The 26,037-nt window shown below is 34.9% G+C and overlaps 1 protein-coding gene across 2 annotated transcripts in view; it reads left to right on the forward strand.

The window, feature by feature from the left end:
- The first annotated feature begins 951 nt into the window (after nucleotides 1–951).
- LOC149802091 (rRNA N(6)-adenosine-methyltransferase ZCCHC4-like) overlaps nucleotides 952–26,037 on the forward strand; it is a 36,564-nt gene continuing 11,478 nt past the window's right edge. Inside the window, exons 1-10 of one of the 2 annotated variants that reach the window (XM_089956491.1) lie at nucleotides 952–1,091; nucleotides 4,628–4,847; nucleotides 9,863–10,052; nucleotides 12,423–12,514; nucleotides 14,449–14,539; nucleotides 16,449–16,665; nucleotides 18,195–18,295; nucleotides 18,866–18,987; nucleotides 19,741–19,816; nucleotides 23,585–23,708. In XM_089956491.1, the coding sequence (XP_089812617.1) occupies nucleotides 1,019–1,091; nucleotides 4,628–4,847; nucleotides 9,863–10,052; nucleotides 12,423–12,514; nucleotides 14,449–14,539; nucleotides 16,449–16,665; nucleotides 18,195–18,295; nucleotides 18,866–18,987; nucleotides 19,741–19,816; nucleotides 23,585–23,708 (1,306 nt within the window). In that variant the 5' untranslated portion in view covers nucleotides 952–1,018. The remainder of the gene's footprint in view (nucleotides 1,092–4,627; nucleotides 4,848–9,862; nucleotides 10,053–12,422; nucleotides 12,515–14,448; nucleotides 14,540–16,448; nucleotides 16,666–18,194; nucleotides 18,296–18,865; nucleotides 18,988–19,740; nucleotides 19,817–23,584; nucleotides 23,709–26,037) is intronic. The other variant, XM_089956492.1, reaches the window with a different exon arrangement.

Below are 26,037 nucleotides of genomic sequence, written 5' to 3' on the forward strand. Positions count from 1 at the left end.
CGTTTTGCTGAAATTTAGCAGTCAGGCATATCTCGCCAACCCAGTTTACAGATTTTCGACCTTTAATAAATTTAGGTTTTATATATTTTTCTATTTTATAAAATCCATATACGGTAACATCTATTACTTTGTTTGGATCATCAATTTCTGCAATACCTTCAGGATTAAATTTATTTCTAACATGCGACAATTTTCGTTGTGATTGTTGTTGTTCTATTTATTGCTGCGGTAGAGCAAGCTTAAAAGAAGGTTCTTGCTGAGGAGTTTTTTTAGGTTGCGGTTGAGGAGGTTGTCGTCGAAACTGAGCACCTAAATGATACTTATTTACTTCATCTAAATACGATATATATATATATATATATATATATATATATATATATATATATATATATATATATATATATATATATATATATATATATATATACACACATATATATATACATATACACACACACACACACACACACACACACACATATATATATATATATATATATATATATATATATATATATATATATATATATATATATATATATATATATATATATATATATATATATATATATATATATATATATATATATATATATATATATATATATACAAAATCCTTTTAAATGACCTGTATAATCAGTGAGGAAACCGTGAGAAATTCTTTTTCTTTAAAATTCTAACTATGCAAAATACGAAACTGTAGAGCCCCACCAAAAATGTGAACATCTATAAAAAAATTGCCGGATAACCTGTGTCAAGATATTCACCTTGAGTTCATCTTTGAAGATATTTTAGATTAATTTAAGATTTATTATGATTTAGATACAGTGGACAGTTCATTACTAAAGAAACAAATGTTGGGACCATATAAGAAAAATAATTGTGATCAGAGTCCACATAACTGCAGCATATGAGTTATCTCCCTTTACTACTCTTTCCTTACATGTGCAAAGAATTGCACGGTTGTAGTACAAGCCCAAAATTTGTGAAGTCCTAGCTTGAAAGTCTAGCGATTTAAATGGCCAGTTGTTCAGGAAACGTTGACGTAGTCATTGATATTGGGGACCGTATTCGACCATCTTGCCCACATGGTACTTCTCTCTCTCTCTCTTAGCAGAAATAACTCAGCAGAATTAAATCTAAATCTCTCAGCAGAAATAACTCTTAACTCTCTCTCTCTCTCTCTCTCTCTCTCTCTCTCTCTCTCTCTCTCTCTCAGTTTGACGCATTGTTGATCAAATTTGCATTATTGTTTGTCAACAGTTTTTAGTATTTGTTTCCGTGTCTAAGACGAGACAAGTCAACAAGTGTTCTATATGTCTAGAATTTAATCTTGTTGCCAGAACGTGGATGATGAAGAAAATTCATTGGTGTTGTTTGCGTTTATACGATCCTTTTCTCTAAAGACCAGTTCACCAATTACGCTGCAGGATTTGCTGCTGCCACATAATGCCAAATAATGTTCAAATTTATCTTATAAACGTTTAGTACATACTGTTATTGTGATTGGCATGCTATACCGCTTTAGTCAAAGCTTCTTCATCTTCTGTTCCAAATTCCAAGACTTAAATTATATGTTTAATAATTGACATGTGAAAAAAATTTATGCAACTTTTTATGAAGCACCCCTGTGCAGAGAAAGGTGTGTCCCAAAAGCAATGGAGTTTTCGTTTGTTTCCTTTCTGGTCTTTTATTCAGCAAATCTACATAATTACTGTCAAGTTAAATGTTCTATCTATGCATAATCTACTAGAATTTGAGGGGCCCCAAGTGGTCTAAAGTGCTTTCCGTTACGGATCACTGCCTTCTCACCTCTGTGTGCGTGGGTTCAAGTCTTGGATTCGGCCAGTGTGGGGTATGTGAGAAAGCTTGCCAGTAGCTTCTTGTGGGTCGGTGGTTCTTTCCGGGGTTTTCCCGGATTCTTCCTCCACCATTAATACTGGCCGCCATGTATAGCCTATCGTGTGCTGAAAATGGGTGTTAAACCCCACAAAAACAACAACAACTAGAATTTGACATAACAAAAGTTTTCAAATTCAGCATTTGTTTTTAATTATAGCAGATCATGGACAGAACATGATTCAAACTCACTTTTTAGAATAGGAAACTTTACATTTAGGCACTGTCAAAGTTATAGTAAATACATGTAATTGTAGAGAGTTATGATATTGTGTAGAGACTGTCAGAGAATTCATATAATTTATAAAAAGACAGAAAATATTTATTTTTCCATTGAAATTCTCAGCACAAAAAGACTGTCTCATAAAGATCTTTGGAAGCCATCAATTTTTTTTTTTAGAAAATGGCTAAAACTATTCCCACATAAGACTAAGTAACTTGGGCTATTTTAACGCTGTCACATGTGTCTTTTAGATGCTTGATGAAATAACTTCTGTATAGGCTATTTTAACGCTGTCACATGTGTCTTTTATATGCTTGACGAAATAACTTCTGTATAGGCTATTTTAACACTGTCACATGTGTCTTTTAGAGGCTTGACTAAGTAACTTCTGTGTGGGCTATTTTAACACAGTCACATGTGTCTTTTAGAGGCTTGACTAAGTAACTTCTGTGTGGGCTATTTTAACACGGTCACATGTGTCTTTTAGAGGCTTGACTAAGAAACTTCTATGTGGGCTATTTTAACACTGTCACATGTGTCTTTTAGAGGCTTGACTAAGTAACTTCTGTGTGGGCTATTTTAACACGGTCACATGTGTCTTTTAGAGGCTTGACTAAGTAACTTCTGTGTGGGCTATTTTGACACGGTCACATGTGTCTTTTAGAGGCTTGACTAAGTAACTTCTGTGTGGGCTATTTTAACACTGTCACATGTGTCTTTTAGAGGCTTGACTAAGTAACTTATGTGTGGGCTATTTTAATGCTGTCACATGTGTCTTTTAGAGGCTTGACTAAGTAACTTCTGTGTGGGCTATTTTAACACGGTCACATGTGTCTTTTAGATGCTTGAGAAAACATTAAAAAAATTTAAGTATCACTTCCTTTGTAATAAGCATAGTGAGTTTTAATAAATTAACTATTAACATAATACTTACATGATTCTGATTTTTTAAGTAACAGAGTTGTTTATTTTTCACCCATATGAATATGGTTTCATCTACTCAGTATTAATAATGTGTATGACATTAAATAATTCTGAATAGTTCTTACAGTATAATTAGGTATAATTGGGTAAAAAGATGTGCCACTAGACCAATGCCCACCCTAATCATTCATATCAGGTCGATGATTTACATGGTAGGACTAGTTTTAGATTTTAATATTATATGCATTGTTATGGACCATGAAATCCAGTGAGTTAATTTTTCACTGTGATACTGAGCTCCAACATGGAGGACGAGGCCAGTTTACATCAGATCCTAAATTACTAATCATTTACATTTTTGTTACTACATCTTACTATATTCTTTTATAGCAATGTACTTGCAATTGTGAAAATTGTATAAAGATGTCATTTTATATCTAATCTTTCCCAAAATTCATAGTTCTTCAATGCACAGAGGGAACAAGTGACATCATATTGCAGACATAATTATGTAATGAGGACATCTTTTCAAATTGCAAAGTAAACATTCTTTTCTATTCTTAGATGATTTACATCACAAGTTTTTAAAAAAGTTTTATATGACCATATCTAAGCTATTATGCATTTCATAAATATTATATATTTCAATAAGCTTTCTTTTTTCTTATCACTTAAATTATGTTTTACACACAAAGGATGTCAGGTAGTTTAGATCTCTGTGTGTTTGTGTATTTGTTTGTATCTAATTGCTAAGAAAGATTTACCCTGCGGTGTCATTTCATTAACTCTTTTTGTATCTTTATAACTTGATGTAGTATTTCTAAAGCAGTTACTACACAAAGTTTTGGATCATACTGTCAGTGAATTTTTGGGGCTATACAGGACCTAAATTTAGCATCATCCCCAATGCCAAAAACTGTCCATTTTTAATAACTTTGGATGTAACAAATTTACTGTCAGAACTTTAAATAAATCTGATTCAGTTTGCTCAAAAATAATTTCCATCTTGATGGGTAAGAATTCCCAATTTTTTTTTACCAACAGCTCTTTGTTGAAAATGGTAGAAAAATACAGTTTATTTTACATATAGTAACACAATCACAATTTGTCCAGTTTTTGACATTGTGTTACTATTATAAACCACTTTGCTACATACATACTGGTACAGTATTATAAACCACTTTGCTACATACATACTGGTACAGTATTATAAACCACTTTGCTACATACATACTGGTACAGTATTATAAACCACTTTGCTACATACATACTGGTACAGTATTATAAACCACTTTGCTACATACATTCTAATACAGTATTATAAACCACTTTGCTACATACATACTGGTACAGTATTATAAACCACTTTGCTACACACATACTGGTACAGTATTATAAACCACTTTGCTACATACATACTGGTACAGTATTATAAACCACTTTGCTACATACATACTGGTACAGTATTATAAACCACTTTGCTACATACATACTGGTACAGTATTATAAACCACTTTGCTACATACATACTGGTACAGTATTATAAACCACTTTACTTCACTTTACATCGTATATATTTAGGTCCAGCTCTTCTGTTTACCAAATACATACAAGGATCTGAAGACAACAAAACTGATGGTTGTCAGAGGAGGTTTTTTGCTTGCTCAGCATTCCGTGACCGGAAAGCATGTCCATTCTTCCAGTGGGAGGATGAGAAGCTGTCTGCTGGAAAAATGAGAATCAGAGAGGAGATCAACAGACAAAATGCACCCCCATTTACTCACAAACAATATTGGAAAAGGTTTGTATATTCCCGAGTGATTTACAGGAATTAATTTTGCTTTGTAGACTTTATGAAAAATTCTTTTTTTTTTGTTCATAAAATATTTTATGCCAGTTTATTTTCTATTCTCTCTTCAGTTTAATAATGCCTTATTACTCCAATCTGTATCATTTTGATGGAAGTACTAAAGAAAGTGTCATTTTGTTAATAAAACCATGAAAATTGATGCTTAGAAAAAGTGATTTAACAGAATAGCAAAAATAAAAAAGAATTACTGTTATACCTTCACAACACCTCTCCCACATGCCACAACCTGTTACATCCCAACACAACTCCCACAACCCACCACCACTCCCCCATCCCACTACAACTCCCTCCCACATCCCACCACAACTTCCACAACCCATCACCATCCCTTTCACCACTACTCTCACTTATCAACAAAACTCTACAACCCACCACCTCTCCCACATCCCACAACTCCCACAACCCACCACCTTCCCACATCACACCAACTCTCCCACATCCCACCACAACTCCCACAACCCAACACCTCTCCAACATCCCACCACAACTCCCACATTCCATCACAAGCCCCCACAACCCACCACCTCTTACACATCCCACTACAGCTCCCACATCCCACATCTCCCATATCCTGCCACAACTCCCAAATCCCACCACCCCTCCCACATCCCACCACAACCCACATCTCCCATATCCTGTCACAACTCCCAAATCCCACCACCTCTCCCACATCCCACAACTCACCACATCTCCCAGATCCCACAACAACCACAATAACCACCACCTCTCCCACTTTTCCAGCAGGATTTTGTGACTTACAAGATCAGAAGCCTTTGTAAGGTCAAGAAACACTGTGCCTACAAGGTTACCTTGACTTATTGCTGTTAACCAATCATTTACAGTTCTAGTTAGTGTAGATTGGCATGAATTCCCTTCACAGAAGCTTGATTGTTGTAAATGTAGTAAATTAAATGATTCCAGGTAGTTTCTAAATTCATTACAAAAAATGTCTTTCTAATATCTTTGAAAGTGATGATGAAACTGATATAGGCCTATAGTTATTCATATTAGAAAGATCTCCCTTCTTTTGTTCCAAGTACAGCGATTGGTCAGTATGTGCATCTTCAGATCTTGTACCAAGCACAATGATTAGCTGATGTGTGCATTTTTATGTCTTATACAAGTACATGTACAGTTATTAGCTGATATGTGCATTTTCAGGTCATGTACCAAGTACAGTGATTGGTCAATATGTGTATCTTCAGGTCTTGTACCAAGTATGACAGAAATCCAAAAGCAAGAGCCCCAAGTGGGACTGAGATTGCTCACGGACAAACCAAACTCTCCCTAATAGCCAAATGCAAAAGCATTTTCTCAAGAAAATGGTTGGCAAGATGCATTCTGCACTGATTTTATACATTGCTTTTATAAAACTTTTTTTAAGGTTTCTCTATTATATTTTTATCTTTATCCATATTTGATGGCACATCAGCATCATTTGCCAATTATTGAAAGGCACCTATGTCTGGACCACTTCAGTGGCCTAGTTGTTAGAGCGTCAACCTCGGATGTGGCAGGTCATGGGTTTAACCCCTGGCTGAGTCATACCAAAGACTGCCAAAAGTGGTACTAACAGCTGCCTTGCTTGCCGCTCAGCATTAAGAGGTTAGTGTTAGGACTGTTTGGCCTGGTGTCAGGATAATGTGACTGGGAGGGACATCATGCTGCATGTCTGTGGCATGATGCCCCAGTGCTAGTCATCACTATAAACTGCCCCACTGCAGACATCGTAGCGATATGACTGAAAAATTGTTAAAACTACATTAAAAATCCAATCAAACACACACTCGCACCTTTGTCTGGAATCTTTCTGTCAGTGTTGACAAAACTCAGTTGAATGTTATTTTTTTCTTCAAATAAAGCTGTTTTTTCTCATTTTCAGGTTGACCGTATTCTATTTATATTGTGTAGATCTGAAAAGGCTTCAAGGTCGGACACTGTCAACTTTGGTCAAATTCAATTGAGTGGTGTTTTAAAGAAGTATTTAATGGTTTTTATATTGTTAATAACAGCAGCCATAATTATTCAACTTTAAAGCCCTTTATACTGAGATGCTTTCAGTCATATTTGGTCGAAATTGAAAAGAAATTGTTTAAAGGGTTTTCCAGTTTAAGTAACTTAACATATTCAGTGGCAAATCAGCATCATTTTTGTACAATATTTAAAATTGTTCATGTCAGTGTGCTTTCTGCAAAATGTAGTCACATTCTGCAGAGTGGATTTGAGAGGAAGTCATTTAATTTTTATAATGGATGCCATATCTGATAGCAGACTTACATTATTTCTATGAAATTCAAAGCCCCTTTTTTCATGATGCTTTCTGTCAAATTCTTTTGAGTAACTTTTTATTAGTTGTTTAAAGGAGTTTCTATTTTTAGTAACAACAGTCATGTTGCTGTTGGCTTGGCATTAGTAGTATAAAACTGAAAGTCCTTAATGCCAGGATGCTTCTGTGAAATTTGATCAAATATTGATCAGTGGTTTTTGAGAAGTAATTGCAAGGTTTAAGTAATGGGAGTCATAGTTGTCATTTTGTACAGAATTGAAAGACATCTGAGTATACTTTCCATCAAATCATGTCAAAGGATAGAGATCAATTTATGAAGTCGTTCAAGAAATATTTTGTTTTTAGTAAAAAAAATCAGCTAAATTTGATGGAAGATTGACTTCAGTTTTGGCAGCTTAAAAGGTCTTCATGCCAGGAATCTTTTTGTTAGATGTCAAATTCTGTTCAACAGTTTTGGAGATGAGGTCACTAAAGATTTTTTTATAAATGCCCACCATAAGTTGGAGTGTATTATGTTATGATATGGTCCATCTGGCTGTTCATCCATTAGTTGTTTATTACCAAGTTGATTTCCATACAAAAACAATGTCGAATATCTATGGTTACCAAACTCTTTGGATGGCTTACACTTTCGATTTTGAGCCCAAAAGTCAAGGTCACAGTGACAGGATGAAAAAAAAATGGTTTCTAAACAATAACTTGAGTTCTCTACCATATATAGTTACTATATTTTGTGGATAGTTTGCACTTAGGGAATCAATGAACTGTAGTCAGTTGGGGCTTTAAAGTTCAGATGCCAAGGTCAGTGTGAATGAAAAGAGTGTGTGTGTGTGTGTGTGTGTGTGTGTGTGTGAATGAAAAGAAAAGAAACTTCAGCACAAAAGCTTGAGTTGCTCACATCTACGGATGCCAAACCATGAAGATAGCTTGCATCTGGGGGTGAGGAAGAAACCTACTGACTTTGGACTTAAAAGGTCAATGGTCAGAGTCAAAAACAAGGGTTAATTTTACCATGACTGAAACAGTAAAAATTTGACCACAGTAACAATAATATCACTTATGCTAAACTTTGTGTATGGTTTGCACTTCGGGCAAGGGAAAAGCCTATTGAATTTTACATCAACGGTCAAAGGTTAAGGCCTCTGACAAAAAGAAGAAAAAATACTTCTATAGAAAAACATTTATATATCACAGACCTGGACCACACTATGTAAATGGTGTGTGCTTTGTGTAAGGAAGAAGCCTATTTATTTGGGGGTCAAAAGGTCAGAAGTCAGGATCATTATAACTGAAAGAATAAAATTTTTACCAGCAATTTTTATGGAAGACAGTGAAACATTAGGCAGGTTCTTAATGTCCAGTTTACTCTTGCATTTAAAAAGTTACATTCAGGTGACCTTTAGAATTCCTTGTCCACTTTGCATTTATGTTGGGGAATGTTATTGTTATGTTTTGTTATTTTGTAGTATAAAAGCTGTAAGTTTGATTGGTGAATCAGTAGGTCTACATGATTTCATAGTATTCTTATTGATAAATAATCTTGATTTTAATCAGATTGTAAAATTCTTTGATACATACATGTACATGTAAATTGCATCCAACTGTGGGACCAAAAAGAGGCAACAACTCTGGCAAATTTTAAAATTCAAATAATTGCCCTTCTTTAAATAACTATGATTTGTATACCAAATTCCTTCAGAAACTCCAATACAAATGGCAGTCACAAAATCATGACACATCCAGTTGTAAGTCAGAAAAGGCAGTAATTCTGCAATGCATGTGCCAGTCCCAGAATTGTGTTCTATCCAGCTGTTAGGACGGCAGTAACTCTTGCAGATGTTGCAGTAATTGGTCAAGATGTGCATAACATTTGTCAGATTTTTATAATATGTGTTATGTTTCACAGTAATCAATATAAACTACAAGACTTGCTGCATTTGCAATATTCATTAACAGATGGGGTAATGGAGGGATTGATGGATGAATGAATGAATATACATGAATACTCTTATATGGTTTTGGCAGGGGTATTAAATGATTGAAGCAAACAGTGAATGGTTAAACATGATGTCCCACACAGTCACATTATCCTGACACCAGGCTGACCAGTTCTAATACTAACCTCTTCATGCTGAGCACCTAGTGAGGCAGCTGTTAGAACCATTTTTATAAGTCTTTGGTATGACTTGGCGGTGGTTTGAACCCATGACATCCCACATCTGAGGCAGACGCTCTAACCACTAGATCACCAGAGCAGTCTTTAAAACTTTTTACAATCCCCTAGAAAGACAGAACCAGTCTTCTGTTTCTTCCCATTAATTTGTGAAGGGGGCTATGTTAATGTCTATGTCTAGGTTTTTGCTTTTTATGTCTCACAAATATTTCTACAAGTCTTCTTTTTCATTTATCTAATTACAGTAAAATTATTGTTGTCTGATTACGATGAAACCTGCCTTAGCAGACTTCTATATAAGAATGTCCTACTTGTTAAAAGAAACATTTATTAATCCAATTTCTGTTTTAATAGTATATCTAACCTCTTTACAAAGGACACTTGTCAACAAAGGACAGATTTGTATGGTCACTTTAATGTCTTTAAAGGACAGGATTTCTAAATGTATCTTTGCTGTGTTACCTTAATGTATATCTAACATTACAGATTTTTACAGCTCAAGGATTTGTCAAAGAATGATCGTAGTTTTTGCCACACCTGTGGTCTTCTCCTATTACCAGAAGAAAGAGCCAGTCACAAATCTTCAGGGCACAAAATCACATCTCCAGTTACAGGGCAGATGTTACGAAGACCATCACAGCTGTTTGTGCCACTGGATGCTAACAAGACATATGCTGTAAGTTGATCCATTTGCTACCAAGATATGCAGTTCTTTAGTTGTTGGGGCAAGGGAGACTTTTCCAAGATGCGTTTTGATGGATCCATTTGCACCTTTCATACTCAAGTTGCTAATTTAAAATAGTTTGGGAGTTTGAAACTTATCATAGTTGAACTTCATACATTTGAAAATTCAAATTCAAGATCTGTTGTAGAACTGAAAGCTTGGGGGGGATTCCCCTTTGTATTTGGCAAAAAGGGTGGACCCCCCCCCCCCATTTTGAAAAAGAGTATAATTGGCAAATCCCTGTTGCATACTGTTATTTATGGTATACCAAGAAAGTTTGGAATTTTTTTTTGTTGCTAGAATACATGCCATCATATTAAAAGTTGATAATTTCATAATGTTTATTCAAATTTCCAGGTCATATTAACTGTTTTTGATGATAAAATGAGTGATATATCAAAGATTAAATTACCAATTTTGATCATGATTTTCTCATTGTTCAACAAATAGGGATAAAAATTTTGGTACTTTCTAGTACAAAAAATAGGATCCACAACTGACCCCACATTAAAACTGGGTTCTCAAGTTATCACAGCACAAGTTATTGAGGGTGGATTTTCTGATCCTCCAATGGTTTAGAATAAAGGCAGAATTTTCTAACCCTCCCCCTCCATTGGAAAAAGGTTAGAATTTTCCAATTCCCCATCCATCAAGAAAAAGGTGGAATTTTCTATTTCTCCCATCCATTTGGAAAAAGAGCAGATTATTCCAAATCCACCATCCTATTTGGAAATGGGGTGAAAGTTTTTTTAAAAAAAAACAATTCATTTGGGAAAAGGGTCGAATTTGAAGTATAATGCATGATTTTCTTGTGTTGCATTGTGTCTGCCATCTCATGTCTGCTTATTAGCTACACGGACAGTTGCCTGTCAAGTTCCTAATCTGTTTAGGTGTTACTTGATTAGAATAGTACTCATTCTTTTCCTGAAGTGAGGAATTGATGTCACAGCTGCCCAGTGGAAACTGCAACAAGAGGTATGGGACCAATACAGCATAACTTATGCTACAACAAGCTCTTCAAAGGTTATTCATAGTCACTTAGTATTACCCTTGCTATTGGAGCTATTCACAATGGTTATGACACAACCTCAAATTTTGTAAGTGTGGTAAAAATTTGTTATTTTCTGTAAAAAAAAATCCTCACATACTTGCAATTACTGACCACCTACTTTTGAGGCACCTTGATTAGGCTTTTTCAAGATACTGAACTAGTTCCATGTGTGTGTGTGATTTGGATTTTTTAAGTAGCTTTAACAATTTTTCATTCATATCGTTTCGACATCTGCAGTGTAGCAGTTTATAGTGATGTCTAGCACTGGGGTATCATGCTGCAGACATGTAGACATGATGTCCCATCCAGTCACATTATCCTGACACCAGGCTGACCAGCCCTAACACTAACCTCTTAATGCTGTTAGTACCATTTTTGTAAGTCTTTGGTATGGTTCGTCCGGGGATTGAACCCATGACCTCCCACATCCAAGGCAGACGCTCTAACCACTAGGCCACCAGAGTGGTTCTGAACTAGTTTCAACGAGATGAATACATTTTTAATGTACTATTCATTATTAGACAGTTTTAATATAACCTTTAGTATCAGACATTTTTTATGTATCTTTCATTATCAGACATTGCTAATGTACCATTCATTATTAGACATTTTGTAATGTGCTCTTCATTATCAGACATTTTAATGTACCCTTCAATATTAGACATTTTTAATGTACTATTCAAGATGAGGGATTTTTAATGTACCTTTCAGTATCAGATATTTTAACTAAACCATTCAATATCAGATATGTGTAATGTACCTTAAGTATAAGACATTTTAATGTATCATTCAGTATCGCATTTTTAATATACCATTCATTATGGAACAATTTTACGTACCCTTCAGTATTTGACATTTTTAATATACCCTTCAATATCACATTTTTTAAGTACAATTCATTTTTATACATTTTTAATGTACCATTCATTATCAGACATTTTTAATGTATCATTCAATATTGGACATTTTTAATGTACCATTCAGTATCAGGCATTTTAATGTATCATTCTGTATCAGTAATTTTAATGTAACATTTAGTATCAGACATTTTTAATGTACCATTCAGTATCATGTATCATTCTTTATTAAACATTGTTAATGTACCCATTCATTATCAGATACTTTTAAAGTACCATTCTGTATCAGACATTTTTAATGTATCATTCAGTATGAGACATTTTTAATATACCATTCGATATCAGATATTGGCAATAATACACATTACCGAATGCTGAAATCTTACAAATCATACAATATTTTCTCCCTTCCAGCAATATCTTTTTGCTGAGTCAACTGTGGATTTTCTATTGAAGACTTTACAAGCCCTCAAATTTACTCATGTCCTTTGTGTCGGATGTCCAAGGTAATGGCTCAACAGAATTGGCTAAGTTGACTTCACTTCACAAGTAACACCTACAGCTATTTTGACTTCACTTCACAGGTAGCACCTACAACTATTTCGACTTCAGCTCACAAGTAACACCTTCAGCTATTTTGACTTAAGTTAACAAGTAACACTTACAGCTATGTTGACTTCAGTTCATAAGTAGCACCTGCAGCTATTTTGACTTAAGTTCACAAATAACACCTTCAGCTATTTTGACTTAAGTTCACATGTAACACCTACAACTATGTTGACTTCAGTTCATAAGTAGCACATGTATCCATGTTGAGTATGTAACAAATAAGTTTAGGCAGGACTAGTTAGAGCAAAGAGTTACAATCACAGGGAAGGACTCTAAAATGCTATATTACTGTCTCAGTGAGTAATTATGAAATGTAGATATTCTTCAAGAAGTTCTGTACATTCTTTGCAATGAACTTGTATATTATAGAGTGAGAGGTGGAAGACTAGAAATCCATATAATGACAACTTTCTGAAGTTTATTTTCATATTTGATCAGCAGGGAACATGTGGGAAAAAAGGCAGATTGATCATTGGTAAGAGTAATTATATTGACTAGCAGTATATTTTTTAAAATGTTAAATAATCATCTTGTTAAACTGACATTTTAATTTCAAATTGTTAATCATTTTTTATTTTGCCCCATTTGACCATTACTGGGGAGGGATCCTAGCCTTCCAACCTATTTCAGTTTGTTTCAAGCTTCCTGGTTTTGATGTCTGTGTAAGGAACTTGTACAGTTGATTTGAGATTGAAAGAAAGTTTAAACTTTAAATAATGAGAACGGGTACACTTTATACTCCCTTTTTTGAACATAGAAGGTTTATGACAATTGCTTAGAGTAAAACATGTCCTAGTGGACACAAGGGGTCAAGTGATTCATCAATATATTGATGTATCTATAATTTTTTCCATATTGAGGGATCAGTACAAATCGATTCTTCGCTTTACAAGTTAATTTTCAAGAATCATGATTACTTATTCATTTGCCGTTTTATTCTATAAATTGAGAATTCATCAGAGAGAGCTGTCACAGGTACATAAACTTGTAAATAAAAAATAAAAACTATAAAAACGCCCATTCCACTTCAACAAATTACCACAAGGTAACAAACTTACATGGTTCAAACTACCCCCCTCCCCCGTTCCATGCTAATTTGTTGACCTTGTTGGCATATTCAGCCACTGATGATTTATATCAATGTAAGGGAGACGTCCCAAACTTGCTTATATGTATGATTTAAATCATTTAATGACCACTTTTATATTTGATATGCAAAGTTTATATGTTGCTTCATATCTTGTCTGTTTCAGTTGAATTTTGGAGGTCTACAGTTCTGGTGTGGCAAGTAGCGACATATGCTACATTCAAATTCTGACTGGTGGTTATTGTTTGTTTCAGTCCAGGGTAAACAAACCAGCAATATGAAATTGAAAATAGTTTATTCACTGTGTAACATACCAGAAGTGTAGGTATGAATGGAATATAGTTTATTCACTGTGTAACACACCAGAAGTGTAGGTATGAATTGAATATACATGTAGTTTATTTGCTATGTAACACACCAGAAGTTTAGGCATGAATTGAATATAGTTTATTTGCTGTGTAACACACCAGAAGTGTAGGCATCCAACTCCATCCAAGTAGATACAAAGCAACAGTGAAACTTTACGTAAAAGGACAGAATTTTGTGATTTTCATGCGTCCATTATAAACAGATTTCACTGAATTATCATGCAGTGCTGTGGACTCTATTCACCAAAGTACACTCAAGATATTAGAAAGTATACCTATGAAAACATTATTCTCTACAAAAATAAATCCAAACATTTTACTTTGGTCCATTGCTATGTTTAATGATTCTTTCTGTAGTGATATTATTCCTTTCCAGGATTCATGAATCTATTCAGATCAAATTTAGCACAGATGTGGAAACATCAGGTGGACTGAATAGTCTTCTTCTTGATTTGGATCACAGATTTGTAAGTATGGCTGAATTAAGGTAGTAAGGAAAATACCGTGCAAGATCATGCACATGGTTTTGTTTGAGTTCTAAGGGTGGTTGCTTAGAACTGTCACACAAAAATGCCTGAAAAGAATTCTTTTCTTCTAATTATTCTTGTACAATATGAACACTAAAATCTCCTTGCTGTGTATATCACCCCTTGTTCATTATTCATTGTGCAAAATCTAGTCTTAAAACAGGTCAGAAGCCACTGATAAAAATGAATCTCCACAGTTATCAAAATGCATGACAGCATTCAAAATCAAGTTTTACAAAGTTGTAAAGGAACAGAGCATTTTAAGACCTAAGTTGTTAAAGTGTCCACCTCAGTTGTTGGAGGCCATAGGTGTGAACCCAAGCTGAGTCATACCAAAGACTTATAAAAATAGTACTAACAGCTGCCTTGCTAGGCGCTCAGCATTAAGAGGTTAGTGTTAGGACTGGTTGGCCTGGTGTCAGGATAATGTGACTGGGTGGGACATCATGCTACATGTCTGTGGCATGATGCTCCAGTGCTAGACATCGCTATAAACTGCCCCACTGCATAAATCATAGCGATATGACTGAAAAAGTTTTAAGGCTAAGTTAAAAATCCAAATCACACACTTTTGAGGTATTTAAATTTTATACACTGGTGATGCCATCATTTTGTTTCCGTTACCAGAATTTTCCCCCTTTTTAGGGAGACAGTACTGACATTGATAGTATGCCATATCATTATTTGTGGTAGGTAATCTGGTTATTCTGGAAACCTGCTTTACATGTAGATTTTTTGATTAAGCTCATTTAGAAGAATTATGTCCCCTTGTTCTCCTGCCTAACCACTGCATCTCTTGTCTCCATTAGTCACCTCTTATGACATACAGGTGTACACATTGGGTCTATTCTAGTTTGCAGGGCAAAGATACTGAATGAGTGAAATTATTCAAACTTTCCAAAACTAATTTTTTTAAGCAATGGCCTTAGATTGCTGTTCACTAGTTCTTCAGTTTACTTAGCTATTAAAAATATGAATTTTGAAAATTCACCAAGATTTTAATATTAAATAGAAATAAAGATGGGAGAATCAGAATGAAAATATACATGACTTTGTCTGTGATCCCCTCTTTAATTTAATGCATACAGTGGAAAATTTGAAATAAAATGTATGTTGAAGCAAGAGAAGTACATTTCTGAGGGAGGTAACAACATTTTTTGAAATTATCTATTGCTTTTGAATGTTGAATCCACATTCTGTATCCATCTTTTTATTGGTTTGACCTCACCTGGGTTCCATTTTGAATGTTCTGCATCATCAGTACTGCCACATTTTACAAATGTACCAGAATCCATTTACTTTATCATCATAGCCATCTAGCTCTTCCCTGTACAAAACGACACTATCCTACTTCCAGCAAAAAACAGGGAACATCACATCCTGGAATTCGCGTTCATTTTTTGGTTTATTTATTTATTTGTGAAGAGCAGTAGAAATTGTTTAAAATAATTTATCATCCATAAGTTGTTGTTGTTGTTGTTGTTGTAGGGTTTAACGCCATTTTTCAGCACGCGATAGGCTATACATGGCGGCCAGTATTAATGGTGGAGGAAGAAACCGGGAAATCCCCGGAAAGAACCACCGACCCTCGAGAAGCTACTGGCAAGCTTTCTCACATATCCACATTGGCCGAATCCGAGACTCGAACCCACGCAGACAGAGGTGAGATGGCAGTGATCCGTAACGGTGAGCGCTTTAGACCACTCGGCCACATCATCCATAAGTGCAGTTTCATTGGAGAATAAAATACGATTTGGCAACAACATATGAGAAATGTTCCATCCCATGCACATGTACAATCCTTACTAAGAAATCTGATATCAACTAACATTTCACATACTTATTTTAGTTTCAGGTATATCCACCATCTCTCTTCTGTCAGTACAACATGTTTAATCATCATTTCTTTGATGGGAAGTCCAGTGAGGAAGTGTGCAGGAAATTTCTAACAGAGGATGATGGGATGCATGTTGCCATGGTGATGGATCCCCCGTTTGGTGGCATGGTGGAAGCACTTGCAGCTACAATCAAGAAGATTGAACATACTTGGCAGATCACCTCAAATAGTAATGCCTTTATGTTAAGTATCAATAAATTAACCAGATATTTCCAATGAATCAATATCAGTGTTTTGATTACAAAATTTTTTTGAAGGTGCATTGCTGGATGGAGAATCTTGTAAGGTTAATGTACCAGGCTTGTGACCCAAAGGGTGTGGGTTTGAATCCTACCATTAGATCACATTGAGTTGGCTACTGTGGTATGTAATTGCACTTACTCCAATTGTCTTTGCACCTGCATGTGTTTCAGTGTTGTAAACCACCAAACCAAATCATCATGCATTGGACCTGAATCTTTGAGACTGACATTTAATGCTGATCTTAACGTAAGTCCTATACCAGCTGTAATTCATTCTGATTATTAAGCATGCTTTAATGATGACACTTTTTATAATAATAGTTTGTCATACCTGATTTTTTAATTACTTAGTATTTAGCACTGTTCAATTTTCTGTGCCTCAGACTCTCTGTAAAGACATTAATCTGGTCCTGTCCATCCATCTGTCTGTCTGTCTATACCAAGAAGCTTGATAGTGTGCTTGCACAAAAGCCATTCAGCACAGTTAAGTGAAATTTAGCATGTATACTTGTATGTATATGCAGGAGACTTTATTAGATTTTCAGACCATTACAATAAGTCTTCAGTTTTGTAAAACAGTTTTCAAACATTTTGGATGAAAACCTTATTGTCACAGTTGCACAGAAACCACATATTTGGTTTTAATTTTAACTAATTGCATAACTTTATGTAATTAACTTGATTAAATTTGGTAGGCATATCGTGATGTTGTTGTTGTAAGGTTTAACGCCATTTTTCAGCACAAGATAGGCTATACATGGCGGCCAGTATAAATGGTGGAGGAAGAACCCGGGAAACCCCCGGAAAGAACCACCGACCCACGAGAAGCTACTGGCAAGCTTTCTCACATAACCACATAGCCGAATCCGAGACTAGAACTCACGCAGACAGAGGTGAGATGGCAGTGATCCGTAACGGTGAGCGCTTTACACCACTCGGCCACTTGGGGCCCCATATCGTGATGTAATTAACTTGATAAAATTTGGTAGGCATATCTTTATGTAATTAACTTGATTAAATTTGGTAGGCATTTATGTAATGAACTTGATTAAATTTTCAGGTTTTTTTTCAGCAAGTTTAAAAAGTTTTTAACTGCATTCAAATTTGAATTTTTGAAAGCCTTATTAGCATAATGAAGCAAAAACCAATTTAGGTGGATGAATAAAATAGAGAATATTTATTTGTATGCATATGAATGTGACCTGATTCGATTTTTATGTAAACATTTTTTCTTTCTCATTTCTTTAAACTTTTGACAACTAGATCATTGTCAGTGTTGTGTTGCACCACATATTTGACTTTCACAGTAGTTTGCCAAATAAGTTCTGTCACTGATTTCCGCAATACTTTCATTAAATGTGATAAAATTGCTTGAATCACTTAATTCTGAGCTGATATAACAGCATAGATAATGATCCAAATATCTGTGTAATTTTGGAGTATGTTTGTCTTTCAGAGCCATCAATTTGCCATCTTTCAGTATTTCTTTTCTTTCCTTACTTCATGGAAAAGAGGATTCTAGACTGTGTTCCAGAATTTTGCATGCTAGACTACAAGGTAGAAGTACCAATTTATAATTGTTAATTAGCCCATCATTTGCTTATCGCTTGTTATGGTTAAATTTTTTTTGTCATCATACACTAAAGTACTCATATTTTCTCTTTCTCGAAACAACAGTAAGATTACACTTGTGATTGGAGCATGTGACAAGCAAAAATATTGTTCTCAGTATTTTCTGTGATAACTCCTTAAAACAAACAATTTTGTTTAATAATATCTGTGTGATGATACAAGGGAGGTGTGGGGTTGCTGACATCCCATTAAGATAAATGCTAATGAAATAGCCATTTTAAAAATATTTTTTTGTTTAGGATTGAAAACTAAAGGTATCTGTACAGATAGCTTTCATGATTTTATTAAAGTAGTATTTTTTAAGGAGATTTCTCAAATCTTTTCTTTATTGTTGATATTGCCTTAGTGGTAGCTCAATGTAACGATCACTTTAGCATCATTGTGTGTGTCCATCCATATGTCTGTCCAGCCCTAAATTAAGATCAGTGTTAAAGTATTTTACTTTCTAGCTAAATAAGGGAGTTGCTTGTAATAATAGAATTTTTATCTTCTTAGGTTGATTATGACAATCACTTGCTGTTCACAGGAGCCAAGGGAAAGAAAAAAGGTTCTCCTGTGAGAATATTTTGTAATCTTCCACCAAAAATGGTGAAGTTACCAGAGGAAGAGGGATATTGGTAAGTTTTCTCAGGATGTTAAAATTTGAACTAATATAATAGCTTTGAATACAAGAGGCTCCAGATTAACCCGAGTCATGTCCCTTAGATCCCATATTCTTGATAGTGGTTTTCTGTTGGCATTGGTAGTTCAGTCAAATTAAAGACCATATTTTGGCACTGTGTATTCTACAAAAGAATCATTTAGAAGTATTGAAATTGCATAGAATAAAAAGTAAATAATGGTTTATCTTTAGAGCCTTTTGGTTTTAGAAGGATTACTTTTTCTTGCATATCTGTATCGTAGGTTTATAATCAAACCCATTTCATAATTTAAACAATTCTTTGAACTATAGTCCACCAGAGGTAGAATTACAATACCACAATTGTTTACATGGTAGACCAACAAGAAATTTAAAAAACTTTGCTGAAATAACATTTTGGTTACAGATAAGGGCTGTTCCATTTAAACATATATGGTACCCAGGGAAGACACTTTAAAAATATATATATTCTAGGGTACTCAGATTACCCAAAGAGTTCTTATGAAAACAATACAAAGTTTTAAATTGCATATATGGGTGACTTTTCATCATTAAAAGTGCCTTCCCTGGGTCCCATGTATATTTTAATAGAACAAAGCATGAATAAGGAAAGATTATATTATTTGTCAACTGTTGTCTATTTCTAATGACAAAGACTATTATTAGTTTTGTGTTTTACATGGAAATGATAATTTGCAGTACAGTGTTTATGTGCTTGCATCTCTTTCAGGTATTGTGAGAAATGTAACAGATACAGTGCAAAGGAGAACAGGCACTGTGATATTTGTGAGACCTGTACTTCAAAGGTAAATGACTTTCCTTGTCAATATTAGGTACAAAAGTTTAAAAAAACAAGATACTATTTTACTGAGCTGTTATTTATGTTTGCTGTTCAGCTTAAGTGCACAATATTTACAGCTAAGAAGAATTTTCAAATTTTTCATGGAAAAGTGTGTGTGTGTGTGTGAAAAAGAGAGAGAGAGAGAGAGAGAGGGGTAATGAATGTATAAAATATGTGGCAACTCTTGTCATGCTGCCAAGGCTATGATACACAGACATATTGAGTTAGCTTTTGGCTGGATTACAAAGCAACTCTGGTCAATGGTTTGATGATGTCAGTCTATCCTTCTGTCTGGTATCAACACTTAGGCAGATGTTAGCTGAGTTTCTCAGACACTGTTGTCTGCACAGTCTCATACCTTATAATGCATCATAGGAATTAGTCCACCTTTTACTCAAAATTAGGTCACTTAGAACCAGGGTCTCTGTTAGAACTTGGTCACAGGACAGGGTCTGTCTCAAAATGTCATTATGGACCAAGGGTCTTTCTGGTTTGATTGCAGGATTCACACTTATTTCATTAAATTAGTGCCAAAGAAATAAACAAAATGCACAAAAGTGAACAGCAAGTAATAATTGTATATTACATTAATCATATCTCCCCTGTATTGACATCCTTACTTTTCAGATGAGAGGTTAATTTCCTCCCTAAAATGTTAGTTCCAGAATAGATCCACTGTGGCCTTAAAGTGATGCTCCAGTGACCTGTGTTAACCTATTACAGGTTTTCTCTAACCTCTTCCCCAGGTGTTAGATATTTTGACAATATATTAAGGTCAGCTCTATCAAAAACATTGAATTTGCCATAATGGTAGCTACATAGGGTAGTTTCTGTACAAGGCTGGTCAAGGTAAGCAACCTTGCGTCAAACATATCATGCCAGAAATCGATAAGTTGAGCACAGGTTGTTTCAATCTTGTCATTATTTGACCTCTGACATCAAAGTTGCATGATTTTGGATCACACGACCAAACAAATAGGCTGCAACATTTATACTGGTAAACATTTACAAAACCAGTGGCTGTGTAAACAAATATGTACATGATTGTCAGGGATGCAGAAACCACCCATTACAAATAAATGATGTATTTCAATATGATGTAGATGATTCATTGGTAGGTTTTTTCTCTTAATTCTTTTCTTAAAGTGTGGTTGATTTTCAGATTAAATGTGACATTACCAGGATAAATCTGAACTTGGCAAGAATTGTTTGTTGTGTACATTGCTGATCAGGTTAATTTTAATGCGGACAAAAAATTTCTTAAACTATTATTTATCTTCGAAAAGATTAGTTGGCACTCAACAGTTTCATATTTTGCATAGGGTTAGAATTTTAAAGAAAAAGAATTTCCCAGAGTTTCCTGACTGGTTGTCCTGGCTGTTTGAAAAAGACCTTGTATATCTTAGGTATTTTTCAAAGAACCTTTACTTCCCTTTATTTTGGTGTATGAATGATGGGTGTAATATGGGTTATAGGGTATACAGCTTGGCCTTACTCCAGATGTGTACCTTTAAAAAAAGTGCTAGCTCCACTTGGTCATTTTCACTTCCTGAACTTCAGAGGTAAATTGTATTAAAAAAAAGACCCAATAACATTTTATATATTTGGGAATTCAGTCATTGCACTTTCAGAAGCTGGTATTGTGTGGCAAAATTCATTTTCCCAATTTTAATAGCTGCTAAGGATAGTGTGTTTTCAACTAATTCAGGCTGATTTTTTAGAACAAGGGAGCACTCATTTTAGTTAGCAGTGTGCTTAGATCATGTGCAATTTCTAAAAGTACAATATCCAAAGAAATGTCAGCCACATTACATCAAGGCAGCATAGAGGTATGCCATCATTCTCTCCACTGTGCATGTTTTAAATACAAACAACTTCACCTTTTATAATCACTCTCTCAAAAGTACATAATAACTGGTGAGCGCCCCCATAACACATTTGAACCTTCATTTGGCCCCTCATTTGTTTACAGAATCTTTGGCAAGTAACATTTCATTTTAAAAACAATACATGCTCTAGTTTGTAAGCCACTGCACTATTTCTTAGTCATTGTTGATCCTAAAAGAGCACCCCATGCAGTGTTCATTCTAAAAAGTCATGCTGAGGGGACCCTAACAGATGAAAAAGTGGGGTCATTTAGATAAAAAAGGGTCACAAATGTCCTTACCTGTTTTGTGTTTATTGATCAGCTTCCCCTGCTTTCTATACCAGAGTTTGAAGGTATGGCATGTTATTAACATCTTACATGTGAATAGGTGTCTGCTGTATTCGGATTGAGAGAAAGGTTGAAGACACTTAACCCAGATATTTTTCAATGCAATACTGTGTTGTATGTATTTTATTATTTGGGTCAACTGTTTAAAGATGAAGGCCATAACCAGGTACAGCTCCGGTGGCCTAGTGGTTAGAGCATCCATCTCAGAAGCGGGAGGTTGTGGGTTCGATCCCAGACCAAGTCATACCAAAGACTTATAAAAATGTTACTAACAGCTGCCTCGCTTGGCGCTCAGCATTAAGAGGTTAGTGTTAGGACTGGCCGGCCTGGTGTCAGATAATGTGACTGGGTGGGACATCATGCTACATGTCTGTGGCATGATGCCCCAGTGCTAGACATCAATATAAACTGCTACACTGCAGTCATCGTAGCGATATGACTGAATCTTTTTTAAAGCTACATTAAAAATCCTAATCACACACACACATAACCAGGTAAAATGTATTTCCTGTCTGAGTTATAATTCTGAAGTGCGGGAACTTTACCTATCTACAGCATATCATATATAGATGGCGCTGTGCATTCCAAGGTCATCTCTAGCTCTGACATAAAGATCAGAGAAATATAAAATTTAATTTGTTCACTTGTTTCTGTGTAACCTATTTCTGCATGTGGTGTATATATTCAGCTAGTGTATATATTAAAGTGAGGCTTTGCAAAGTATACATCATGACTGTGTCATGTTTTTCACCATTATCAAGTCCCTTGTTTATAGGACAAGGTCACAGGCAGGTAATGTGTATTAGATATACTATAGATAAATGATTTGGGTTTTTCCTTGAGCAGCTTGTATAAGCAAATCCTATTTCACAATATTTTCATTGTACCATATGCTGTCTATTTGGGATTGTAAGTGCATTCATTGTCAGAAGGAAACATAAATCAAAATAGGTTCCAGGTCTTAGAATGTATAAAAGTTATTGGGTTGTAATTATGCCACAATTTTATTTAATATAAATAAGTCAAATTTGATAAGAATCGGGTTCAGTTTGGATACAAAGTTGGGTGAAATTCTATCCCATAGTTTTCCAAAAGAATAAACCAGTTTTATAAATAAATATTTTTAAAGAACACTAGTGTAGCATGGAAGAATAAAACTGAAGAAAACTCAGATCCAAAAACAGAAAATGATACATTTTCCAGTATATTTATTAATTGTTTTTTATTTTTTTTTTGTTACAACCTTGTATATATCTGTACTTAAAATTTCACAAATATCCAGCTGTCATGTAAATGTTTTTGCGGAAAAAATGTCTTGCATGAGTCATCAGAATTCTGGGATTGCTGATGCATATATAATAACTGGAAGTTATTAAACACATGCTACCATATGCATCTTTTTCTAGCATTTAAAGATTAGATTATATATATTTTTGTCTCATGTCACATGTTTAATCTAACTTCTTAATTACTTTTACATGTCTGTGACTTTTCAAAATCCCTATGTCCTTGTTCTAGGATGGTACAACCTATGTCCACTGTGATAGATGTGGTCGTTGTGTGAAGCCCTCTCGAGTTCACTGTGATATTTGTAACACCTGTGAGATACCTAAGCACACCTGTGGAGCAATCAGGTCTAAAGGTGGGTTAATACTGAAGCCCTTCAGAGTTTACTGTCATAATGAAAATACCTGTGGGCCTGTTGACCACATGTGGGTCTGTCAAAGCAAAAGTAAAGTTTCTTAATTTAAGTCCTCCCAGGTATGCTGTGTTTAAATAAAGTCCTCCCATGTACACTGTGTTTAAATAAAGTCCTCCCAAGTACACTGTGTTTAAATAAAGTCCTCCCAAGCACACTGTGTTTAAATAAAATCCTCCCAAGTACACTGTGTTTAAATAAAGTCCTTCCAAGTACAGTGTTTAAATTAAGTCCTCCCAAGTACTCTGTGTTTAAATAAAGTCCTCCCAAGTATGCTGTGTTTAAATAAAGTCCTACCAAGTACGCTGTGTTTAAATAAAGTCCTACCAAGTACGCTGTGTTTAAATAAAGTCCTCCCAAGTATACTGTTTAAAAAAAGTCCTCCCAAGTGCATTGTGTTTCATTAAAGTCCTTCAATGTAGATTGAGTTACCTGCAATACAAGTAAGCTACCTGATCAGACATTCAGGGCAGTCAAATATAATTCTTAGGTAACACTGAAAATGATTTTTATATAGGTCATGACAGGGTGCTGCAGAGACTGTAAAAATCACATTAATCCAGCCATTCTTTATTATAATGATTGTGTCACAGTAAGCAAAAGAGTATCATGAGAGTACCTGCTCCAAGCTTAATAGTCCTGTTGTAGACACTATTAGGGTATTTTTCCTTCTGTCCGGAGATTATTACCAGCAGTCTCGAAATCATTAATTTCGTACTAGACTTAATGTGACAGTGGTCTTTGATCTTTGGATCCAAGAATCTATAAGTTTCTTTCTTACCCCAAGTGCAAGCCATTTAAAAGTTTGGTCAAAGAACTTAAGAACAAATTTTTTTTGTGCAAAACCCCATTTTTCTTCTAGTGACCTTGACCTTTGGACCCCCAAATCGTTAGGTATCTTCTATTAAGTGCAAGCCCTCCATGAATTTGGTCATGGTACATGGTCTAGAACTAAAGTTATTAAATGAAGACACAATTTATTTCAGTCACAGTGATATGAACCTTTAAACTTTTTATCCCAAAATCAAATAGGCTTCTTTAACACCCAGAGTATTAGGCATCTGCCAACTTTGATGAAGATACACATGATCAAGAACCGACATTTTAATGTAGAAATCATTTTTAATTTCTCAGCCACAATGAGCTTGAACTTTCACCTGTTCATCCCAAAATCAATAGGTGCCTTTCTAATCTCAATTGCAATTCATCAAGTAAATTTAGTGATGGCTTGTGGAATGAGACTTAAGCTATTTTGTTAAAACCATTTTTCATTTTGGAGTCCTGTGGCCTTGACCTTGAACTTTTAACCCCAAAACTAATAGTTGCATTCTTGATTTCAAATGCAAGGCATATAAAAAGTTTAGTTAAAGAATTTGGTACAGACATTAAGTAGTTTTGTGAAAATCATTTCTCTTTTAGTCACTGTCACCTTGATCTTTGACCTTTTGTCCCCATATATGAATGGGTATCATCCTTGTCTCCGATGTAAACCAACTTCAAAGATAAGTTAAAGTAGTTGATAAAGATATTGTGCAGAACACACTCTTAGAGTCATTGACCTTGACCATGACCTTTTGCTATTTGTAGTCAGTATCAATAGGTGTCTTTCATAGCTCAGATGCAAGCTAGTTTCAAAGTTCTGCAATGGTAGACGGTGGAGAACTTTAGTTCTTACGAGGAAATGAAGGACATATACCATAATATGCTTAATCATATGGTGGATCCATTTCTACTGCTTTTCTTGTGATGATATTTTAGAAAAATAGACATAAACATTAATAGAATGTATTTTAATAATGCCTAGAAATTGTTTCATAGAACATGAATACTGTGTCCATTTTTTGTTTTTGTGACCCTAATATACATGCTAAATGCAGATCTTAACCAAAGTCATTGAAGTGTTAAATTTATGTCACAATGACCTACTTTTGGCATGTCATAGTGATCTACTTTTGGTACGATCGTGTTGTAATATAACAAGTGGTTAATAATGCATGAGAAATTATCCGAACTGAAGCATAAACTTTAGGTGGTAATGATTTAGTTTGATGCACTATCGTGACGTTAGTTGGGGCATAAACTGTTACCATAGACCATCCCACCATCCATCAGACCTTGGTCAAGTTTTGTGTCAAGGTCAAGTCAAGCACTGTGGCAAGGCATACATATTACATGAACACATGTCAAGTTGTAACATGGTGTTGTACTAATCAAGGCACAAGTTACATGACTTTGGCATAGTGGTTGAAAAAATGGCCTGTAATCAGAACTT

This window comes from Sinohyriopsis cumingii, chromosome 4, assembly GCF_028554795.1.
Source record: "Sinohyriopsis cumingii isolate HCF-2022 chromosome 4, ASM2855479v2, whole genome shotgun sequence".
In the NCBI taxonomy this organism is placed as follows: Eukaryota; Metazoa; Mollusca; class Bivalvia; order Unionida; family Unionidae; genus Sinohyriopsis; species Sinohyriopsis cumingii.